Here is a 23761-nt window from a genome sequence, read left to right as displayed (position 1 = left end):
AGAACAGTATGGAAGTTACTTAAGAAACTAAAAATAGAATTACCATATGACCCAGCAATCCCACTACTGGGCATAGACCCTGAGAAAACCATAATTCAAAAAGACACATGCACCCCAATGTTCATTGCAGCACTATTTACAATAGCCAGGTCATGGAAGCAACTTAAATGCCCATAGACAGATGAATGGATAAAGAAGATGTGGTACATATATACAATGGAATATTACTCAGACAGGGACAAAACTGTGTCATTTGTAGAGACGTGAATGGATCTAGAGAGTGTCATGTAGAGTGAAGTAAGTCAGAAAAACAAATATCATATATTAACGCATATATGTGGAACCTAGAAAAATGGTACAGATGAACCAGTTTCCAGGGCAGAAAAGGAGACACAGGTGTAGAGAGCAAACGTATGGACACCAAGGGGGGAAAGTGGCGGGCAGCGGGGAGGGGTGTTGGTGGTGGGATGAATTGGGAGATTGGGATTGACATATATACACTAATATGTATAAAATAGATAACTAATAAGAACATGCTGTATAAAAAAATAAAATAAAATCCATAAATTCAAAAAAAAAAAGGAGAATGGAAAGAACTAAACGAAAATGTAAATATAATTTGATGATAGGACTACAGGATATCTGTGCTTCTTCTAGTTTCTTATATTTTGTGTGTGTGTGTGTTTTTATTTTACAGTGAACATGTATGGCTTTTTTTGTTTGTTTGTTTGTTTTTGCGGTACGCGGGCCTCTCACTATTGTGGCCTCTCCCGTTGGGGAGCACAGGCTCCGGACGTGCAGGCTCAGCGGCCATGGCTCACGGGTCCAGCTGCTCCGCGGCATGTGGGAGGGATCTTCCCGGACCGGGGCACGAACCCGTGTCCCCTGCATTGGCAGGCAGACTCTCAACCACTGCGCCACCAGGGAAGCCCCGATCTTTTTTATTTTTAATGATACAATTACACCTCAAATATTGTTTCTGTACTCATTAATAAAGGGCTTAGGGAGGTGAATTTGAAACTGTTCATAAGCAAATCTGTACATCAACCAAATATTTGTTCTCAACAGTTCTGATTTTATGACCATCTCCCTCCCATTTCCAATTTTTAAAAATTAATTAATTAACTAATTTATTTTTGGCTGCACTGTGTCTTTGTTGCTGCGTGCGGGCTTTCTCTAGTTGCGGCGAGCGGGGGCTACTCTTCGTTGCAGTGCGCGGGCTTCTCCTTGCGGTGGCTTCTCTTGTTGCAGAGTACAGGCTCTAGGCACGCGGCTTCAGTAGTTGTGGCTTGCGGGCTCTAGAGCGCAGGCTCAGTAGTTGTGGTGAATGGCCTTGCTCTGCGGCATGTGGGATCTTCATGGACCAGAGCTCAAACCCGTGTCCCCTGCACTGGCAGGCTGATTCTTAACCACTGCGCCACCAGGGAAGCCCCCATTTCCAATTTGACAGAAGAAATACAGGCTTGGAGTCACATTGGGATACCTCATTGTTTCTATTTAAACTCAGTATGGAATTTAAAATGTCCTCATGGTCCCACTCTGTTTTCCATGAGAACCAAAACAAGGTGGCTTTTCCCTCCTTGTTTCCCTTTGTTTGCCAGAAAAGGGTGTAGAATGCTGGCTATAGTTTTAGGATTGTGTGTTTCAAGGAAGTCATGCAGCTGCAGGCCGCTAGGAAAGCAAGTCACAGAGTTGGAGGTCTTAGTGTTTTTTGGAGGGGGTGGAGGTTAGGAGAGGAAGATAACTAATTACAGTTTGGAGTTTCCAGTTTGAGAAGTACCCTGAAGCTACACCCCGGTGTTTAAACTACTTACTCCCTCCTCCAAGTTGTAGCACCTCACATTTCAGAGGCTAGTTTCTTATTTCACATATTATTCAGAGTTCTAGCAGTTTCTTTCTTCAACCCTCAGTTTTTTTCTGGTCAACATTTAATTCAATGGTTTTTAGTTCAAGTTTAGTTGTTCCAGATGAATTTCTGAGGTGATTTTAAAATAAATGTATAGTATTATTAAAAAATTACTTAGCACTTTTCATCTTCAGATGAACTATTTGCTACAGATACATGTTATACCTACGTTACTTGCTAGAGATAAGGGATAAAACAAGGTTAAACGGTAAACCTAGTTCATTTGAGAATCTGATTTACAACCAATTAGTCATTCATGTTGGAAGGCAAGGTAAGGCACAGGCAATTGCAGTTGACAAGATAGCCTTCACTACCCACTCCCCTTCACTAGGCTTAGTAATAAGCAACAAAATTACTGGGACTGTCTTAGTTCCACACCTATTTCTTATACCTTGTCAGGTCTTAAAAAATGTGTAGATTTAAAGTGTATAAAATTCTCTTATTTTACCCCCAAAACTTTTAATAATCAGTTATTGTCCGAAACTTAAAAATACATAGCTTTGTGCAATGAGATACATACTCCATTATCAAGAGGTACCAATTATCTTTTTTTTTTTAAGTTTAAGGTATACAGCATAATGGTTTGACTTAAATATATTGTGGCCAATTACTTTTATAATCTAATGGTTCTGTTTAATTATCTTTTATGCCCATCTAGCTTGAAACAGATCTTGCTTTTATACAATCATTTTAACAGCGTTAGAACTCTGTAAATGGAGAACACTAATTTATGGTACTTACACTATTGTACTTATACTCATTTTTGCCTTCTGAAAGAGGATTATTATTGAATTTAAAAAACTGTTTTAGAAAACTGCAACAAAATTACAGAAAGCAAAACCTGCCACTAATGAACAAAGCAGGCTTTGTCTAGAGCAGGCCCATAACTTCCCTTGGAAATACTGCATAGTTCTGACCTTTGGGAAATAGAACTGGGCAAAGCACTCAAGAAGATAGCCAGGGAGAAGGTCTCTCTCTGTACCTGCAGGTACAATTAGGTCTGAGGTTCCAACTCTGGGAAAATAGATCTTTGACCGTAACTGCGTCAAGAAGTGATGCTGCTTTACTCTGGCAATTTGATATGTATACTTTTTTGATAAAGGTTCTAAGTTGAGAGAAAGGTTTTAAGGTGAGGTGCCAGAAAATATATTCTCTCATGGAAAAAAACTTTAAACCTATCAAAATTAACCTGCAAGTAGAAAGAGGGAATACACTGTTGTGACAATAGGCCATTCAGAAAATCTACTGAAGCAGAAAGAGGGAATAATAATTTTTGATTGGTATTCAATAGAAAATCCTTTAAGGAGTACATGACAGACCCCTAACACTTTCTCTTGATTCCTGGATTACATGAAGAAAGTATACCTGTTCCTTCTTTCTCAGAAGCATTTATTTTTAGATCTAGATAGGTATGAGAAATGTCTCTGATAATTCTGGTGACTAAATAATGCCAAGTGTTCTTCTTTCAAGTCTCATGAAGAAGTTTATTTTTAATTAATCCACCTATTATTTATTTCTATGTTAATATTGTTCTGTAGCTATATTAAAATTTATTCATCCAGCAATCTCCTTACTAACTTTGCCTCCAAATAACAAAATTATTTCTAAAGCACCTTTCCCAAAACCACTCCTATTCTCATGTGGGAGAACACATAACAACAAATTTCAGAGTAAAATGAGTCGAATACTGATGGAAAAGGAATGAAGGAAAGAAGAAATATTACAACAGTGGTCCCCAACCTTTTTGCCACCAGGGACCAGTTTCGTGGAAGACAATTTTTTCATGGATGGGGGGTGCGTGGGGGATGGTTCAGGCAGTAATATGAGTGATGGGGATACTGGTATGCGGCCTGGGGATTGGGAACTCCTGTATTACAATATGACATCTTTTAAAGCAATATATTCTTATACAAAGGAAAAGTGAGGAAAAAAGAGGCTAATTATTGTGTGAAAGGTATATGATGGGGGAAAAAAAAAGAGCTAGAGAGAGGGAATGGAAAGTTAGAGAGAAAAGGAAAGTGCCAGCCTAAATGGTTGGGTAGAGTTCACTAAAATTCTTGGTACTTCCCTGGTGGTCCAGTGGCCAAGACTCCATGCTCCCAATGCAGGGGGCTGGGTTCGATCCCTCGTCAGGGAACTAGATCCCACATGCATGCCGCAGCTAAGGGTTCGCATGCTGCAACTAAAGATCCTGTGTGCCGCAACTAAGGCCCGGCTCAGCTAAACAAATAAATAAATATCTTTGGTCTTGTGCCTAATTTAAGGACGTGCTAAATCAGCTGTTTTTTTTTTTAGCTGTTTGTTTTAATATGATACATAGTAAAGGATTCTAGTGAACACAGAAACAGCTTTTTATGTTGATTGAGAATACAAAGTATTATTTGAAAGTTTTATCTCAGTAAATCTTTTTTTTGGCCGCGCTGCACGGCTTGCAGGATCTCAGTTCCCAGACCAGGGACTAAACCTGTGACGTGGCAGTGGAAGCCCAGAATCCTAACCACTAGGCCACCAGGGAACTCCCCAGTTCATAGGACTTTTATTAGGGTTATTGGTAAAAGGAAAAACTGATGAATGATGAGCCCTACTATTTTTTTTTTTTGCGGTACACGGGCCTCTTACTGTTGTGGCCTCTCCCGTTGCAGAGCACAGGCTCCGGATGCGCAGGCTCAGCGGCCATGACTCACGGGCCTAGCCGCTCCGCGGCATGTGGGATCTTCCCGGACTGAGGCACAAACCCGTGTCCCCTGCATCGGCAGGCGGACTCTCAACCACTGCGCCACCAGGGAAGCCTGAGCCCTACTTTTTTTTAATAGGCAGAAAAAATTTGAACCTTTATCTGTTGAGATGAAATTTTTTGTCTAGTATATAGATGTTAAATGGGAATTCTTCATAAATATCACCACTCATTAGTACGTTGTACCTGCTTACCCATTTCTTGCTTTTCAAAGACCTTTCATTTCCATCTCATAGATAAATGCCTAGCATGATTTACATCCTGACTTGTTAACAGAGAACCACCTTTGTAGTAGAAACCACAGGAGAATTTAGTGGCCCAAAAGGGAATTTACCAAATTCAGGAGAGTGGTTACCTCTGGGAGCAAACAAGCAAAATGCCATCATAAGGGAATGTAGGCATAGAAAGAGGGGTGGGGTGGGATATAACTCTTGTTTTTAATTTCATCTCTTAAGCTGAGTAGAGGCCCCAGAGGGTCCTTTATATTTTCCTCTATACCCTTTTCTAGCCATTGGGTTGTCCAAAAAGTTCATTCGGGTTTTTCCGTTAACATCGTACGAATTTTTCGGCCAACCCAATGTGAACGATTTCATTAAGGGAATAAAAACAAAACAAAACAACTGAGCTACTGAATTGATATGGACCCAGCCCTGGTGATCAAAGTAAAGTAAGTCAAGTTCTGATTTCAGTCCTAAAAATCTGTGGCTGAATGACTCACTTTGCGATCCATGTGCCTCAGTTTCAATAAAATATGAAAAGTACTTTGTAGGAATTTCATCTGGCAAGTTCTCAGGGGAAAACATACCTTTAGAAATGAAATTACATTAAATCATGAGACACATTTGGGCGTGTTACCTGTGTTCCCACACTTTATGGTTTTCTTTAAAGTCACTAACATTTTTCATTTCTGGGGGAAAAAAAAGCACCCTGGGACTGAACATGTTTTCTGCTGCTTCATAAATCAAAGAGAAGGTATAAGAAGGTATAAATCTTAAAAAAAAAAAAGTATAATGTCAAGAAATGATTCACAGGCTTTCCCCCACTTTGTTTATATTTAGGAAGTCTTTAATGAATATCCACTTAAATCTATCTTTCCCACCTTTCCATCTTCATTTTATACAAAACCCCACAAGGTTGGGAAAATGAGTCTTTTAGTGACAGTGGACTTCCATTTCACTTATATGCTTTGAAACTCTGGCTACACTTATCAGCCTGGTCTCCAGCTATCTCTGAGACAATAACACTTCAAACGCAAAGCACTGCCTTCAGAAATGTTTATACCAAGTATTGCCTTATGAGAAACGGAAACACCAGCACAATGGAAAAAGCCTGAGACTTATTTGGAAAATGTATAACTGAGTCTAAAAAATTAAGTCAAATCTCAAAAATGGTCCTGTCGGGAATTCCCTGGTGGTCCAATGGTTAGGACTCTGTGCTTCACTACAGGGGGCCTGGTGGAACTGGTCGGGGAACTAAGATCCCGCATGCTGCAGCCAACAAAACAAAACAAACCAAAACAGGTCCTGTTATAGAAGTCAACAATTCTTATTCTACACCACATGTATATATCAGCTGCCCAAGTCCTGCAAAAGAGCAGTAAAACACCATTGATTTCTAAACATGAGTTCCTGTAGCACTTATGTTCTGCAAGGGCAAGAAATTAACAGATGGTTTACTAGCAATATTGTCTTTAAAAAAGTCCAAAAAGATCCAGTAAAACGCAACTATGAGTGGTAAGTTAATATAACTGAATGAAAAATTAACTTATTTTTCATTTATTCTTCACAAAGTGATAAACATCCCTAAGTTAAAAACATCAAAATCCTCACATTCAAATTCCTATAAAATAGTCAACTTCACCTACAGATCTGCCTTGCCTCTGTCAAGATTTTGTTTCTTTGCCTTCTATTACTCACCAACTCCATCTGGATTTACCGGTCTGGAGATGTCAGCTTGCCCCATGATTATGTTGTCTGATGTGTCTCACAACAACAAATTGTCCCCGACCAAAGCAAACTTTTCTTAAACGATAAATCCACATAAGGAGGGGACATGCACTCCTCTCTCAGTGTCACCGCCAGACATCAGGAAATGGCAGGAAGTCAGTTAATCCGCAGGAGTTTCTGTTTTCCTGTATCCCAGACAAGGCACTGGTGTTTCTCACAAATATGTCTTCACGCTGGCTCTCTTCACATAGGAATGCCTGTCATTCCAGAGTGCACACTGTGAAGAGCTCAAGTGCAGGAAGGGGAGGAGACTGCCAACCACATTCTAGCTGCTGATCGGCACAGCCCTCGAAGTCCACACCTACTTTTTCTGACACTGAGCTGGGTTACAACTTTCCAGACTCACAGTCACGAAGAAAGGGAGGCTGCTCAAGAGTCTACCAAAGAATTTGTAAATTTAATCACACAAAAAACATCCGGGTTATGCGTAAGCAAGCTGATGGGAGCAGAAGTCCATTCAAAGGTACATTTTAGATACAGGCTTACCTCAAAATCAGACCATTCTGACATTTCACTGCTTGCTCTAAAACTGTATTTCGTACCTGTGAGTGGCATGCTCAGGGCAGAATGAGATCTGTGTATTGGGAATTAATAACATTAGGAACAATATTTTAGAATTAAATATACCTTTTCTAAAAATAAAAAGAAATATTTCTGAAAATTTTGCTTACTAAAATAGTAAACTTGAAATAAATATTTTTAAGGTATTATGCAATATTTCTCTTTCTGCTAAAGTTCAATAATGATCTTGAGGAATACAAAACTATAGGGAGTAGCCCTACGTGCTGCATATAATACATAGGCAGCATCAGCTAACCACATGCAGCAATGGAAGGGCCAGCCTGCATGCTGATTTTTTTTATTCAGATATAACTAATTTATATACAGCCATATACATAAATATTAAGGATACAGCTTGATGAATTTAACATCTGAAGGTAAAGGGGGAACTAACAATTCTGAGCACTATATTAAGGAGTTTTATACTGTCTATGTCCTTTAATTATCACCACAAATAAACAGGCATTGTGAAGAATATATTATTTACCCTATTATCAGATGAGAATAAGGCTACTGAGGTCAAATCCTGTGTTTGTCAAAGCCCTAATATTCCATTAACAAATGACAGCTACCCCTAAAACTGAGCTTTTAGTTTAAAACTTTGTTCTCCAAACTGAGATTTCGGAAAGATTTCTAGTATCTGGATTTTTCCTTTGCCTTTCCTTAGCACCTGCTCCTCTTTCCCCATTACCTTATCTCTATTATCTGCTTTTGATTAAAAAAGTAACAAAGGTAAGGAATAAGAAAACGACAATGCTAAGGCATCAGTAAGAAAAAAAAAAGTGTACACTTGGGCAAAACTCAGTTGTTAGTACTGGTAGTAGTAAAAAAAATTATGATATTGACCATTAACTTAGGAAAGGATAAAAGGAAAAAAACAGCAAAATTTTACATCAGAAGAATGCGCCAGGGCTTCCCTGGTGGCGCGGTGGTTGAGAGTCCGCCTGCCGATGCAGGGGACACGGGTTCGTGCCCCGGTCCGGGAGGATCCCACATGCCGCAGAGCAGCTGGGCCCGTGAGCCATGGCCGCTGAGCCTGCGCGTCCAGAGCCTGTGCTCCGCAACGGGAGAGGCCACAACAGTGAGAGGCCCGCGTACCGCAAAAAACAAAAAAGAATGTTCCAATTTAAGAATGTCAAATTCCTTCTAAGCTGGCCCTTACATTTATTAGCCTAAAAGCAGATCATGTGCAAGAGCACCACCCACTACTGTAAAATGGGGAAGCAAAAGGTGGCAAATGCATTGGCCAGCACCTAGTAGGTGCTCAGCATATTGTAGTTATCACCATCATGCAGACAATACAGCATATTGTTTAAGAAGATGAGCTTTGGAGGCAGACTAAAATTTTAATTCCAGATCTATTACTAGGTGTTAACACTAGGCAAGTTATTTCACCTCCCTGAGCCTCAGTTTCCTCATTTGTAAAGTGGGCATAACAATACTTACCAGTACAAGGCATTAAATGACATGAACAGAAATAAAGCACTTTGTAATGTGCCTGGCACATGGAAAGTTCTCAATAAATGCAAGCAATACCTATCACAGCTGTTATAGTAAAAAAAACCAAACAAGTAAGTCAAAAAAGGAGAGGGCAGGTCAGGGGCAGCCAGACAATGGTACATGGCAGAAAACCCAGTCATTACAAGGAGGTTAGTCAGAAACGGAAGAGGATGACATTTCTGTACCATGAATCCAGAGAGCAAACTGGAAGAAGCAGGCCAAGGAGGAAGTTGGAACACAATCAGGTTGGTGCACAGAAATATTAAGCAGATGGAACAGCCCAGGTGTGTGCATTATCATGAATTAGTTCAAACCAGGCACATTAAACACACATACACATACACACACACACACAGAGCCCAGAAACAGTATTATAGAATCTAGTTCATGTTGACAGAATTATACAAGAGTAGAACACATAGATTTAAAGATCCTCGTATGGCTGCTGTTTACCACCTGCCAAATTTAAATGTCCAACTTGACTTGGCTCACTGCTGATCTTGGGTATTTGAAAGCAGCAATAAACTCAAAGATTAGAAAAAGGATTCTTAGTGATCATTTGGCTCAATCTCCTATTCTTTACAGAAGAAGGAAACTGAGGGTTCAAGAGGTTAAATGCTTTGCTCAGAGACAGGACTAAAACCCAAGACTCCTGATTCTAACTCCAGGACTCACTTTGGCTCTTTATAAATGGCCAAGGAAATATTTATTTCCTAAAGATATATTCATTTCCCAGGGAAGTCCACACTCTACAACAATGACAAATCTCTCAGAGATTCTAATTCTGTCACCTATGGACCAAACCAACACATGTTCCCTAACCAGCATGTTTCAGTTTCATTTTAACAATCAATATTTACTTTGTGCTGACAAAAGCAGACAAGCAGGGAGAGGGGAAAGTATTGGCCCACTGATGGCTTTAAAATTTAACAATAAGGCCTTGTGTTCATTCTAGTTTTCCATGTAACTCTCAAAGGTATGCAAAGGTAACTCTCACTTCAACTTTATAAGAAGTAGACAACCCTCTCTGAAGTGTCACCTAATAAGAAACTCTCTTTTTAGAGTACTTTTCTTCCACAGCTTATTGCCTCAAGGAATGGGGCAAGTAACAGATTAAAATCTGTGAATCTCTTCCTATTTTATTTAGAGAAAGAGAAAAAAAGGCCTTATAAAGTTTAATATGCAAAGGAATCTAAGTTATAGCTTAGATTTATATAGCAATTGAAGCCCCCAAGCAGTCTCATTTTATTGAAAAACTGTTTCTAAACAAACACTGCTAAACATTCAAAACCTTTAGTGACACTTACAATTCCAAAACTTTTTGTTGGCCAGCACATCAGACACTAACGTGAGAACACGCTTTATATTGTCAATAAACAGTTTACAAGATCAATCACAAAAGTATAATGCTTCCATTTAAATGTACTTTTATGCTGAGGTGCCAGTATAAATTGGCTTACCTAGGAGAGTGAACTCTTCGCTATTTCAATTACATCTCCCTCAGCTTAATTCAGCATACCACTTTAAGTTTGAGATGTCTCAAGGAGGTGAGCTCTAGTGAGAGGTTGGGAAGAAAGTCACTTTCCTCTTGGAAAGGCTGACCAACAGAAATTATTAACAGGTCACATAGATACATATTCAAGTAAAAGACTAACTTTCAACTTCTTTATATATAATTGAGGGTGGGAGCAGCTTTCTATTCTTTATTCCACCATCTAACTCTAATCTAGTCTGGCTGGCTCTGAATAGGAGATAACCTCCTACAATTAATAATCTCTGTCTCATATTCCATGTGGAAATTAGAAAGCCTTGCTAGTCACTTGTAAACTCTTCATTGTCTCATCTATTTGTACAAACCACTCCCTTGGCCTGGAATTTCTTTCCCAGATCCATCTAAGGAACTTCTACCCATCCTTTAAGAATTGGCTCAAATGTTGCTTCCACTATTAAGAGCGTTTTCTTAGTCACTCAAGCAGAATTCAGACAAAGATTTCCTGATCACTGATTATGTGCCCAGCAATGCGCTGGAACTAACAAGAATAGTTTTTGTCCTTAAGGTGATTACAGTTCAAATAAGTAGGATCAACAATAGAGCATGATAAGTACCTAGGTGCTACGCAAACACATATTGACGGGGCTGGGGGCATCTAGCTTTCTCCTGAGAGATGAGAGAAAATATCTTGAATTAAGTGACTTCTAAAATCTGAGAGAGTCAGTCATAGAAGGAATAACAGAGGTGAGAAAAAGGTAAGGGCAGCAAGAGATAAGACTGGAGAGGTAAAGAGCTGCTCATGACTGATGGTGCCGGATGTATCACCCTAAACTGCAATGATCTTCCGACTTCTCTGCTGGGCAGGAACCATGATGTGTTTACACTTAAGCCCTCAGTGTCTGGCACGACTCAGTGCATGGTGGACATGCAAAAAGTATTTATTAACCTTGAGGACAAGGGAAGAAACAGCATTCCTCAACTTTAAGCTTTGCTCACAGAATCTGGTAGCAAAAGACAGTTAAGGTGAAAAGCGCCACAGATGAAGGCTGGAAGAAATGTCAAGACCATAGACTAGTTTATCATTCCAAACAATCTTGAGAACTACTGTGAAACTCTCAATTCTGTGCGAAAAAATGGCATGCTCATGATGGTTTTTGATAATTTACTGCTTTGCAAGTCGTAATAACTTTCAAAGAAGACAAATGTGTCAGGTGAATGTTTACATAAACCCTCATATAATCAGGACTGTTAGGCTCAAGATCCTCAGCAGAAAGCACTTCTACTCCATGTGAACTAGCCGGAAGAACAGGCTGAAAGACAGAGATTAAAGTTAAGGGGGAGCCACTGGTACCACCAGATACTCATCCCTCTTACTCCCAATGACACTGGTTTCTTTCTGTGGCTGGCTCATTGGAGGCAAAAAATGAACACACGCGCCGCCTATTCTACATCAAATACTGTAACTCTTGTCCCCTGCCTACCCCCACTTCCAGACGGAAGCATGGCTTACCAACGGAGGAAAGCTTTCGAGGCTTTGGAGTTACATATACATAACTATGTAAAATTTCAGCTTTTCCATTTGCTGATTAGGTGACTCTGAACAATTACTTAACTTATATGAGATAGAGATAATTACTCAGAGTTTTTGTGAGGATCAAATAAGAGAAATCTCTAAATTACAGTCTGATGACTGAAAGTGATTAATATGTTTGGATCCTTCTCACCTCACTTAGATTCTTCATATAAATGACTCCCCCCACCCAATGCTTACATTTAAGTACCACCATTCCTTAGGAAAAAATGGGGAGGTTCTGCTATGCCTTTACATCACAGTGGCTATACATATGGCAGGCATGAAGTAATGTATATGTTTACAAACCTACAGTATGTTGGACTGTGTTTATGGGAGAAAGAAACTGAAATTATGCCAGCAGGACTGCTTTCAGATCCACGGAATAAGAGACCTCAGGCTAGGAAATTGGAGCTACAGAAATTCTTTTTGCTTTCTCTTAAAGTTTTTGTTTTGAAGACAATAAATTCTTAAGGATGCCCTAGTGGTCAGGAGATGTTTCTAGATCTGAGGAGTTAGTTATAAAAATTATAGTAAGCAGGAAAGTTTTAGTTAAGAAAGATGAAACATTTCTCTCTGGTTGGGTTAAGGGATTAGGTAGTTCCTCAGAGTACAGTTGAGTCAGTGGAAATGGTAGGCCTAGATGAAAATGAGAATTAGCTGAATGGGGACTTCTCTGGTGGCTCAGTGGTTAAGAATCCGCCTGCCAACGCAGGGGACACGGGTTCGAGCCCTGGTCCAGGAATATCCCACATGCCGCGAAGCAACTAAGCCCGTGCACCACAACTACTGAGCCTGTGCTTTAGAGCCCGTGAGCAACAACTACTGAGCCCGCACACCACAACTAATGAAGCCTGCACACCTAAAGCCTGTGCTCTGCAACAAGAGAAGCCATGGCAATGAGAAGCCCATGCACCGCAACGAAGACCCAACGCAAACAAAAGTAAATAAATAAATAAATTTTAAAAAATCCTAATTAAGAAAAAAGAATTAGCTGAATTGAGATGAGAAGTGGAAAAAACACTGAGCAAAAAGATTCACAGGTTGTGTGGATGAGGGAAAAAGGGAAATGAGAAGAGGATATAAATGACATTTATCAAACTTTAATCCACTATGTGACATCAGGCACCTGAATCAAATTATTGCCAAGTTCCCTTCAGGTTCTGAAACTCTACAGCAGAGCCAAACTGATGACAACCAATTCAGTGCTCTGCCTCCAAAAATGGTTCCAAGAAACGTTTTATTATGGAAGAGAACAGTGGCCACGGTGCACTTTATATAGCTAATCCAACTCAGTGCTTCCCATAGAATGCAAAATAAGTGCTTAATGAATTGGGGTATTGTTATTGGGAAACCACAATCCTCATTTATTCATTCCACAAAAATGTCCTGAGCACCTCTAAAGTATCAGTTATTGTTCTAGGTGTTGGAAACACTGATTGGATACAAAGAGGGAAAAATCTATGCCTTCTTTCTAGTATGTTAGATGGTGATAAGTGCTATAGAAAAAAATTATTCAGGGAAAGGGAATACGATGGGCTGAGAAAGCAGGTGCTAAATTATAAACTGTGCAAGCAGAAGGGCCTCATTGGGAAGATGACATATAAACAAAGACCTGAAATAAACAACACATTCCTCAATTAATGTACTAAAAGTAAATATTAATTACAACTATAGTATATTTTAATGACTGGTCAGTGAAGTAAGGGTTATCAAATGAGTTGCTCAGTTCTCAAATATTTAAAGATGTGCTGTCTAATACTGTGGTCACTTGTTACGTATGATTATTTATATGTATATTAATATTTAATACATTTATATTAAACACAATTTTCAATTCAGTTTCTCAGTTGTACTAGCCACATTTCACACATGGCCACCACACTGCATGGTGCAGATCTAGAACATTTCCATCACTGCACAAAGTTCTATCAGACAGGCCAAACCCAAAGTATTTTTAAAGTACACTTACAAGTCTTCCAGTAACAATGCAAAACAGAGTATTTCATCAGCATGTGGTATCTATTTTCCATGGCACCAATGACTAAACACCAACAACTAGAGGGAGTATACTCTGAAGGAACACTGACAGTTAAAAAAAAAGTTTCCTTTTATTCAGTCACAAACTATTGAGCTATTTATACTCACAATCTTTGATACTCTTACTTTAACAGTTGAATTACTGTTTCTTTTCCTAGTAACACTCAAGTAAAGTCTTTGACTATTCATAACAACTCAAAGCTCAAGGAAGGATGGTTTTATTTCAATTTAAAGATCTACTGAGAATTATATCCATTTGTTACCAATTGAAAATTAACAACCTCCATCTTACTGGCCGTCCATTTTATATTCTATCTATCCCAAATAGTATTTTTTCATGTAGTTACAATGAAAGTGATTGAGAAATCTTAATCTTAAAGAAAAAATATTTAATAAAACCACATGATATTCATAAAAACTAAGTCCCAAGTGGCCTCTGTCTACTAAGGAACCTGGAGGTATCAATGATGTGTAGAAACTAACCAGTCAGAAATCAAGGAGCTGCCCGTCACAGGGTTCTGAAACACTAAATGTTCTCCAGTAAAGTGGCATTCATTGCTGATGACTCAGAGATGACTACTAGTCACTGCCACGTCTCTCCTTCCTTCTCTCTTTCATAACTCTTTCTAACTCATTCGGTTCTCAGTTTCACTTTCAGACAGTGAGAAAGAAATCCAAATATTACCAACACTCAGCCACATATCCAGTGGAAATACAATAAGTCTGAAGATAGCTATCACATTTGTAGAAGTTATTCAGAAATTTCTAACAAGAAATCTCCTTAAACATTCTTTTCTGGTACACGTGCAGGAGAATACAGACTTCCTCTTCTACTAAATAAAAATTCTGAGTAATGAACACCTGGTTACACTATGAGTCAACAGTAATTCCACAAAAGAACAAAGGATGACCATATAAATGGTGTTTCTATCAAACTTGCTCCAGCCAGTAATTCAAATGTACTTTATTCTTCGTTTTCCATGTAAGAAATATCTATCTCTTTTATACCATTCTCTTCCCTCAAAATTCTCAAACTTTCACAACCACAGAACCTAGGAGGTGAGGTACAGGAGAAAAAAAAGGTTATGTATATAATTTCTAAATTCAAAGAGAAATAGTGTTTTGGATTATACATACCTTTGTTTCTAAATCTTGTAAAAAAAAAAAAGTAACAGTGAAACACCTTAACACTTTAGGAAAACAATGTATGAGGTCAGAGAAAATATGAACAAGCTGTCCCTTTGCTCATCTGTCTATGTTAAAGCAATGAGCCCAATCCTAGTTTAACCTTTCTGAAAAGCTAATCTTTATTAGTGCTACCAGGTCTATAAAAATGTAGTCACCAAATAAAACCATTCAAGATGCAAATCTGATTACTGTTTTTTCAGCCTAAAAATAAGTTCCTTTGTTGAAAAAGCCCCAAATCAAACAGGATCCAATTAGCTATTAAACACTTTACCCATTCTCATCTTGTTCCCAGGCCTAGGCACCAAGAGCCTTCAGAATACCACCTATCCTAAAATCCAAATTGCTGACAACCAAGTTTGTTGTGTTGATTTGTAGTCAATGAAAAGAAAAAAAGATAAAGGGCTAAAATGATTCTTCTGGGATTTATTCACTTGGGACAAAAAGTCTTCTATATCTTTAAACAATTTTATAAATCCCAGTCTGATAGAATTTATTTGTGGATCACAGCTTTCAAATGTGACATCCTTTTATGTGTGTTTGGGACAGTAATAATTTCCTTCTTACCTGACTCCAGTTTTGTCCCTTTCTGATCTATTCTCAACAGTGGTGCCACCACGACCTTTACAAAAACACAAATCTGACAGGGCTCTTCACAGCTTATTAAAAATCCTTCAAGACCTGGCCCAATGTCTACCTTTCTTTCTTTTTTTTTTTGTTTAATTTTTACTGGAGTATAGTTGATTTACAATGTTGCGTTAGTTTCAGGTATACAGCAAAGTGAATCAGTTATACATATACATATATCCACTCTTTTTTAGATTCTTTTCCCATACAGGCCATTACAGAGTACTGAGTAGAGTTCCCAGCGTTATACAGTAGGTTCTTATTAGTTAGTTTATATACAGCAGTGAGTATATGTCAATACCAATCTCCCAATTTATCCCTCCCCCCCTTCCCTCTTGGTAACCATAAGTTTGTTTTCTACATCTGTGACTCTATTTCTGTTTTGTAAATAAGTTCATTTGTACCATTTTTTTAGATTCCACATATAAGCAATATCAAATATTTGTCTTTCTCTGTGTGTCTTACTTCACTATGACAATCTCTAGGTCCATCCATGTTGCTGCACTAATGCCTATCTTTCTGTCTAACCTTTTCTCTCACCACTCTCCCATGCCTGCTGTCTTAAGTCCTATTCCAAACCACTTGGAATTCTTAAACGATGATATATTTGCCCAGGTCTACCTATCTATGCATCTGATCTTCTAGCTGCCTAAAATGTCCTCTCCCTCCATTCCTTAATCTGGCTAACTCTCACTCCTTCAAAATTCAGTTTATGTTTCACTTCCTCTAGGAATCCCTCCTTGAACATCTACCTTTCTATACTTAAGACTGAATTATGCACCCCTTTGGTACTCTGAGGTCACCCGTATATACCTCTACATAGAGGGGTATAAATCACTTTTGTTAAAATTATCTACTTACTTATTTGTCTCTCCTACATTCTTTGAACAGAAATTGTCTTTATATCCTCAGCTAGTAACATACTTCTCAGCACATAGAAGGCATTCAATAAATATTTTTTTAAATGGAGGGAGGCAAAGGGAAAGTAAGATCTTTCACTAGTTTAGCTTGTTAAGTGTCCCTTTCAGGTATTGGAGTATTTGTTTTGGGAAACATGCCAGGCCTGTAGGTACTGAACATATTATAATAAATCACTGAACAGTTTCATGACAAACAGGAAAGAAAAAGACAGATATAATTGAGATTCACTTCCATAGATGTTTACAGTGACATAATCTTTTAATTACTGTTGCTTTTAGACTTATAAAAAACTGATTAAAAAATAGCTCTACTTTTCTTCTAGTTCCTAAGAGAAACAAAAGGACTAAAGTAGCACCACGAGTTTTTAATCACCCAGAGCTGATTTCTGGTCTCTGCTTCTTCTCCCCTTCATTCCTGTTTTCTGGTTTCTGATCATTTCATTAAATGGTAAAAGTTTCCATCAAAAAAAATCAAAACATAAAGAAAATAATACTAAACTCAAAATGATTTACTGTTACATATGAACATCTCTAACAAAAGATCTGATGAAAAAGAAAGCTAAAGCTTAGAAAAGGTAAATTAAGTTCAAATTCCTATGCATTCCTTCTCCCCATTCTCTATGGATAATAAGAGCTAACATTAATCGACCATGTATTATAAAGCCAGGGACTATTCTAAGTGTTTTGTTTTGTCTAATTCTTACAACAAGGCTATAAGAAGGATACCATTTATTATCCCCATTTAGTAGCTGAGGAAACTAAGTCACCCAGGGGTAAACCTGTCCAAGGAGTTCATAGCTAATAAACGGCAAAGCTAAGGTTCATATCTAAGTAATCTGGATGTGAATCTCCACTCCCAACTACAACAAGATAGTTTGTACTACGAAATGGACTTTGAATTCACACAATACCTCCTAGGTGTTTAGATAAGAACATTTATTTTTAACCTTATAAAAACTTTAGGAGGTAGTACTTTATTTATCTATCTATCTATCTATTTATTTAGGGCTGTGTTGGGTCTTCGTTTCTGTGCGAGGGCTTTCTCTAGTTGTGGCAAGTGGGGGCCACTCTTCATCGCGGTGCGCGGGCCTCTCTTGTTGCGGAGCACAGGCTCCAGACGCGCAGGCTCAGCAGTTGTGGCTCACGGGCCTAGTTGCTCCGTGGCATGTGGGATCTTCCCAGACCAGGGCTTGAACCCGTGTCCCCTGCATTAGCAGGCAGGTTCTGAACCACTGCGCCACCAGGGAAGCCCAGGAGGTAGTACTTTAACAAAAGTAAAATTCAGGTACAGAACAGTTATGTGAATTGCCCAAAATGACAATGTTAAAATTAAAAACACCAACAATTTGTTCTCTTAGCTTACCCCTGATATTTCCAGTATGACTACCAAAAAGAATGATGTTTCTTATCTCAAAATCAATTTTTAAAGGAATTACTTAGAAAATAAGTGAAAGGTCTAGCTAGAATCAAGAAAAGTTGGCTATATGGGATACAGACATTTCTACTACCCCTCAAACCAAATCTAGAACAAAAATACTTCAGTCCCAATACTGCATGAGAAACCCAAATTACTGAAGCACAGGTTTACACCTTTAACCCACATGTATGCTACTGGGAGCAATCATTATTAGCAATGTACAAATGTGCTTCACCACCATGTAAGTTCTATCCATACTCCCTAAGGTACCTAGGAGCCCCTAGTTTTTCCTTTTTCTCCATGTTCACCAAATTTTCCTGTTAGGTATGAGACAAAAACAATTAAAACAAAAAAACTCTACTTAAAGTCATCAGTATTAAACTGTTCAAATAACACAGATATAGAAAAGTCAATATAGATGCTATAAAGCAAGTTTTGTTTTAATAATTTCCTTAAGTACAAGTCATGTTGAATAACATGGCATGAAATTCCAATAACACAATTATTTTTATCTGTATAAAAACACTTATTCATTCTGCCTAGCATTAATAGTTTTTAATCTCTCTGAGTGATGAAACTATATCTTATTCTTTTTTTAAAATTAATTTTTATTGGAGTATGGCTGCTTTACAATATTCTGTTAGCCTCCACTGCACAACAAAATGAATCAGCCACACATACAGATATCCCCTCCCTTTTGGACTTCCCTCCCATTTAGGTTACCACAGTGTATTAGGTAGAGTTCCCTGTGCTATACAGTATGTTCCCATCAGTTGTCTATTTTATACATAGCATCAATAATGTATATTTGTCAATCCCAGTCTCCCAATTCCTGCCTCCCCACCCCTTTCTCCCTTGGTATCCATACATTTGTTCTCTACGTCTATGTCTCTACTTCTGCTTTGCAAATAAAATCACCTATACCATTTTTCTAGAATCTGCACATATGCCTTATTATACGATATTTGCTTTCCTCTTTCTGACTTACTTCACTCTGTATGACACTCTCTAGGTCCATCCACGTCTCTACAAATGACCCAATTTCATTCCTTTTTATGGCTGAGTAATATTGCATTTATATATGCACTACATCTTCTTTATCCATTCCTCTGTTGATGGACATTTAGGTTGCTTCCATGTCCTAGCTATTGTAAACAGTGCTGCTATGAACATTGGGGTGCATGTATTTTTTTAAATTATGGTTTTATCTGGGTATATGCCCAGTAGTGGGATTGTTGGGTCATTTGGTGAAAGTATATCTTATTCTTTTTTTTTTGTTTGTTTGTTTGTTTGTTTTTGCGGTACGCGGGCCTCTCACTGTTGTGGCCTCTCCCGTCATGGAGCACAGGCTCCAGACGCGCAGGCTCAGCAGCCATGGCTCACGGGCCTAGCTGGCATGTGGGATCCTCCCGGACCGGGGCATGAACCCACGTCCCCTGCATCAGCAGGCGGATGTTTGTTTTTTTTGTCCTTCATGGCAGCTAGGGCAATGTGCCTAGGAAAATTTATTAAATGAATTAATGAATCACTCAGCCAGACAATCACCCATCCATCCGCTTTTTCACCTTTTGATTGGTTAGGGTATGTAGTGAGTATGACAATAAATTATCAAGCAAAACCAACTGGACTTCATTGTAACCAATGTTAAGCTACTGGCCCTGGATGCATTATGAGATTATAACTAGAAGTAACAAGCACACACCAAAGCACTTCACCCCAGCAAGAATGTCTTCTTTGGTGCCACTTTTCTCTTTTACTATTTAAGACATAATTCTTACGGGTTCTTGCTAATTTTGATTATCCAGCTCTATACTGAAGAGGGAAAAGACTGACCTGGGGTGGGGGGCGGGGTGTAAAATGGACAAAATAAAGCTGCTAGACCCATCTGCTTTACACCATTTAAATTCTTTTGGGAGATCAAAGAAGAAAAACAGAAGATACACAATCATCAAAAGAAACCTAAATCTGAAATTTTATAATGTTTAAATAGTCAAGTAAAATGTAGTATTTATTTAATATTCTCATGCAGTGAAAAAAAAGAAAGCTGTAGCTACAGACTGCAATCTGATATGATATCACTCTGGCTACCAAGAGATGCACACACTAGTTTGATGAGGAAAAAAAAGAACACAAATCTTTGGGACTTCCCTGGTGGTCCACTGGGTAAGACTCCGCACTCCCTATGCAGGGGGCCTGGGTTTGATCCCTGGTCGGGCAACTAGATCCTGCACGCATGATGCGACTAAAGAGTTTGCATGCCACAGCTAAGAATCTGCATGCCGCAACCAAGAAGCCTGCAAACCATGCCTAAGAGCCTGTATGCCACAACGAAGATCCTGCATGCCGCAATTAAGATCTGACGCAGCCAGAATAAATAAATATTAAACACATACACACACACACAAATCTTCAACGAGGAACTGAAGGCCATCAACATCATTCCACAAGATAGTCCATTATACTACTATCCCCCTCTTTTAATGGAAGCCTCCATTACGGGGTGTACGTGTGTGCACATCTGTGCGTGTTTTGGACTCCATTGATGTTTCATGTTGCAATCTTGTAAAACCTATCCTGCCTTTGAATCAAGTCAAAGCTCTATCATGAAAGGCCATTTTTAGTATGACAGAACTCTAGAGGGCCAAGAAGCCAACCACTGAGGTTGTTTTGAAACTAATGGTCCCCTGCCTAATGGGAAATGTTCATACAAGTTTTATTACCAACTTTTAAATCCCACTGATCATACTTAACCTGAATTTGAAGCAAAGTTGAAGAAAAACATTTATTTATATTTTTATTTTGGCCGTGCCATGGGGCTTGCGGGATTTTAGTTCCCCAACCAGGAATTGAACCCGTGCCCCCTGCAACAGTGCAGAGTCTTAACCACTGGACCGGCAAGGAAGTCCCACTCATCACTCACTATTAAACCATAAAAATTTCAAGAACTTTAAAGTTTTCTTTTCTTTAATAAAAATAATACACACTTTTAAATCTGAATATGCCAGTGTGCTGTGCACACTGCTGTTTATCAAGGTTATTTCTTTTTCTTTTTTTTTTTTTTTTTTTGCGGTACAGGGGCCTCTCACTGTTGTGGCCTCTCCCGCTGCGGAGCACAGGCTCCGGATGTGCAGGCTCAGCGGCCATGACTCACAGGCCCAGCCGCTCCGCGGCATGTGGGATCCTCCCGGACCGGGGCACGAACCCGTGTCCCGTGCATCGGCAGGCGGACTCTCAACCACTGCGCCACCAGGGAAGCCCTCAAGGTTATTTCTTTAGGTAAATTGGGTAGATGGACACTAATAAACTTTCTTATTTCTTGACGTAACGCCTTTATTTACTTATCTATGATAGCAAATTTCTAGTTTTATAAGTTATGTACTTTTCTTATTAAGATCATTCATGGGTATTTTATAATTTTGGTTGTTGTAAATACTTTTAATCCCCTTAGTTTTTTAGATATAATTTATTCTAATATATGTAAAAATTTTAATGATTCATTTTTGAACATTTAGTTTGCATTTATCAGCCATGTTACTGAATTCTTTTTCAGCTGATTCTTTTGGGAATATTTTTCTGAAGAGAGAATAATATTAGCCAACAACTATGTACTTATTTTGTTCGTTATTGGAAACATGCCTCTAATGATTGCTCATCTTACTGCATTAAGAACCCCCAAAATAATGTTAAATAAAGTAACAGTGGGAATTCTTGTCTTGCTCTTGCTCTAGTGGACGTTTCTTCAGTATTTCACTGTAAGTGTGCTAGTGTCTCTTGGTTTCAGATAGCTATTCTTTATCATATTAAAGGATTATGTAAGCATATTATAAAAGAAAAAAATGAACTAAAAGGATATACACAACATCCATGTTATGGGTTGTCACTGGAGAGTAGTGGTCAAAGGAGATTATAACTAACTTTTGTAAATATGCCCTAATGTTACCAATTTTAAAATCAATTGAGTAGAAATATAGGTGCTTGTTATTATTTAAATATTTTAGAATAAAAATAAATTATCCTATTCTTAGTATAATAAAAGCTTTGAGTGGAATAGTTGAATTTTATCAAAAATTTTTGTGGGGGCTTCCCTGGTGGCGCAGTGGTTGAGAGTCTGCCTGCTAATGCAGGGGACACGGGTTCGAGTCCTGGTCTGGGGGGATCCCACATGCTGCGGAGCAACTAGGCCCATGAGCCACAGCTACTGAGCCTGCGTGTCTGGAGCTTGTGCGCCGTAACAAGAGAGGCCGCGATAGTGAGAGGCCCGCGCACCGTGATGAAGAGTAGACCCCGCTTGCCACAACTAGAGAAAGCCCTCGCACAGAACCGAAGACCCAACACAGCAAAAATAAATAAATAAATTAATAAACTCCTACCCCCAACATCTTCTTAAAAAAAAAAAAATTTGTGATCAGTAGGGATAAGCATATCATTTTCCCCTTGTTTTTTGACTTATCAATGTACGAATGTGTTATTATTTATAGTTTCCTTAATATAATACTTAGATCTTGAAAGAATTCCTCTTGGTTATATTCTTTTAATATACTGCGAGATCTGACATATCCAATGGGGAAAAAAGCAGTTCTAATCAGTATGTTAAAATAACTACATAGCTATAGTAATATAGTTATCTATAACTATATAGATAACTGCTCTGGAAAAAAACATGGAAGTAAATATATCAAAATATTATCAGTAGTTACCACAGGGTGGAAAGATCAAGTGTGACTTAAATTTTTCTACTTTACACCACTTTATATTTTCTGGAGGAAATATGTATTGTTTTTGAAATCAGAAAAAAATATAATAATGACTTGTTGAATTTAATCTGCAAGTACTTTATACAGACTTTCTACAACTATATTCATTAAGTGAGATAGGACAAATTTCAATTTTCTTTTTGCACTATCTTTTTTTTTTTTTTGCGGTATGTGGGCCTCTCACTGTTGTGGCCTCTCCTGTTGCGGAGCACAGGCTCCGGACGCGCAGACTCAGTGTCCATGGCTCACGGGCCTAGCTGCTCCGTGGCATGTGGGATCTTCCCGGACCGGGGCACGCACCCGTGTCCCCTGCATCGGCAGGCGGACTCTCAACCACTGTGCCACCAGGGAAGCCCCTTGCACTATCTTTGTCAGCTCTCAGTTATCAAGATTTTGCTAATTTTATAAAATAAATGGATGTACTTTCTTTTTCTCTACAGTGTGTGATATAGCATTATAATTATCTGCTTCTTCAAGCTATTAATGAAACTGTCCATAAGAATCACTGGGGGACTTCCCTAGTGGTCCAGCAGTAAAGAATCTGCCTTTCAATGCAGGGGACATGGGTTTGATCCCTGGTAAGAGAACTAAGATCCCACATGCCGCAGAGCAACTAAGCCCACATGCCACAACTATTGAGCTCATGCTCCTCAACGAGACAGCCCACGTGCCACAAACTACAGAGCCCATGCACCCTGGAGCCTGTGCGCCACAACCAGAGAGAGAAAACCCACCGCCACAACTAGAGAGAGGTCTATGCACCACAATGAAGAGCCCGGGTGCTGCAACAAAGGATAGCACATGCCTCAACAAAGATCCCGTGTGCTGCAACTAAGACCCTACACAGCCAAAAAAAAAAAAAAGAAAAAAAAAAAAGAAAAAAAAGAAAAAGAAAAACAAACAAAAAACTACTCACTGGGCTTAGACACATTTTAACATTTCGACCATGCCTGTTAGTCTATATGGGATTTTCATGTCTTGAGTCACTTTAGTAAATTATATTTCCCTAGAAAATTACCTATTTAATCAGGAATTTATTAATAAAGGTG

At 38.7% G+C, this 23761-nt stretch overlaps 1 protein-coding gene across 15 annotated transcripts in view; it reads right to left on the bottom strand.

The window, feature by feature from the left end:
- PHACTR4 (phosphatase and actin regulator 4) overlaps window positions 1-23761 on the bottom strand; it is a 109287-nt gene that overhangs the window by 39282 nt on the left and 46244 nt on the right. For 3 of the 15 annotated variants that reach the window (XM_060089269.1, XM_060089264.1, XM_060089265.1), the window contains exon 1: window positions 6557-6849. The exons of 7 other annotated variants lie outside the window; for them this stretch is intronic. In XM_060089269.1, the coding sequence (XP_059945252.1) occupies window positions 6557-6565 (9 nt within the window). In that variant the 5' untranslated portion in view covers window positions 6566-6849. Of the gene's footprint in view, window positions 1-6556; window positions 6850-7132; window positions 7221-23761 lie in introns of those variants that run through there. 5 more of the 15 variants (XM_060089262.1, XM_060089261.1, XM_060089270.1 and 2 more) reach the window with 3 other exon arrangements.

Source organism: Mesoplodon densirostris, chromosome 2, assembly GCF_025265405.1.
Source record: "Mesoplodon densirostris isolate mMesDen1 chromosome 2, mMesDen1 primary haplotype, whole genome shotgun sequence".
NCBI classification, from domain to species: domain Eukaryota; kingdom Metazoa; phylum Chordata; class Mammalia; order Artiodactyla; family Ziphiidae; genus Mesoplodon; species Mesoplodon densirostris.
The sequence above is the reverse complement of the archived record's forward strand: the minus strand, read 5'-3'. Positions and strand labels throughout refer to the sequence as shown.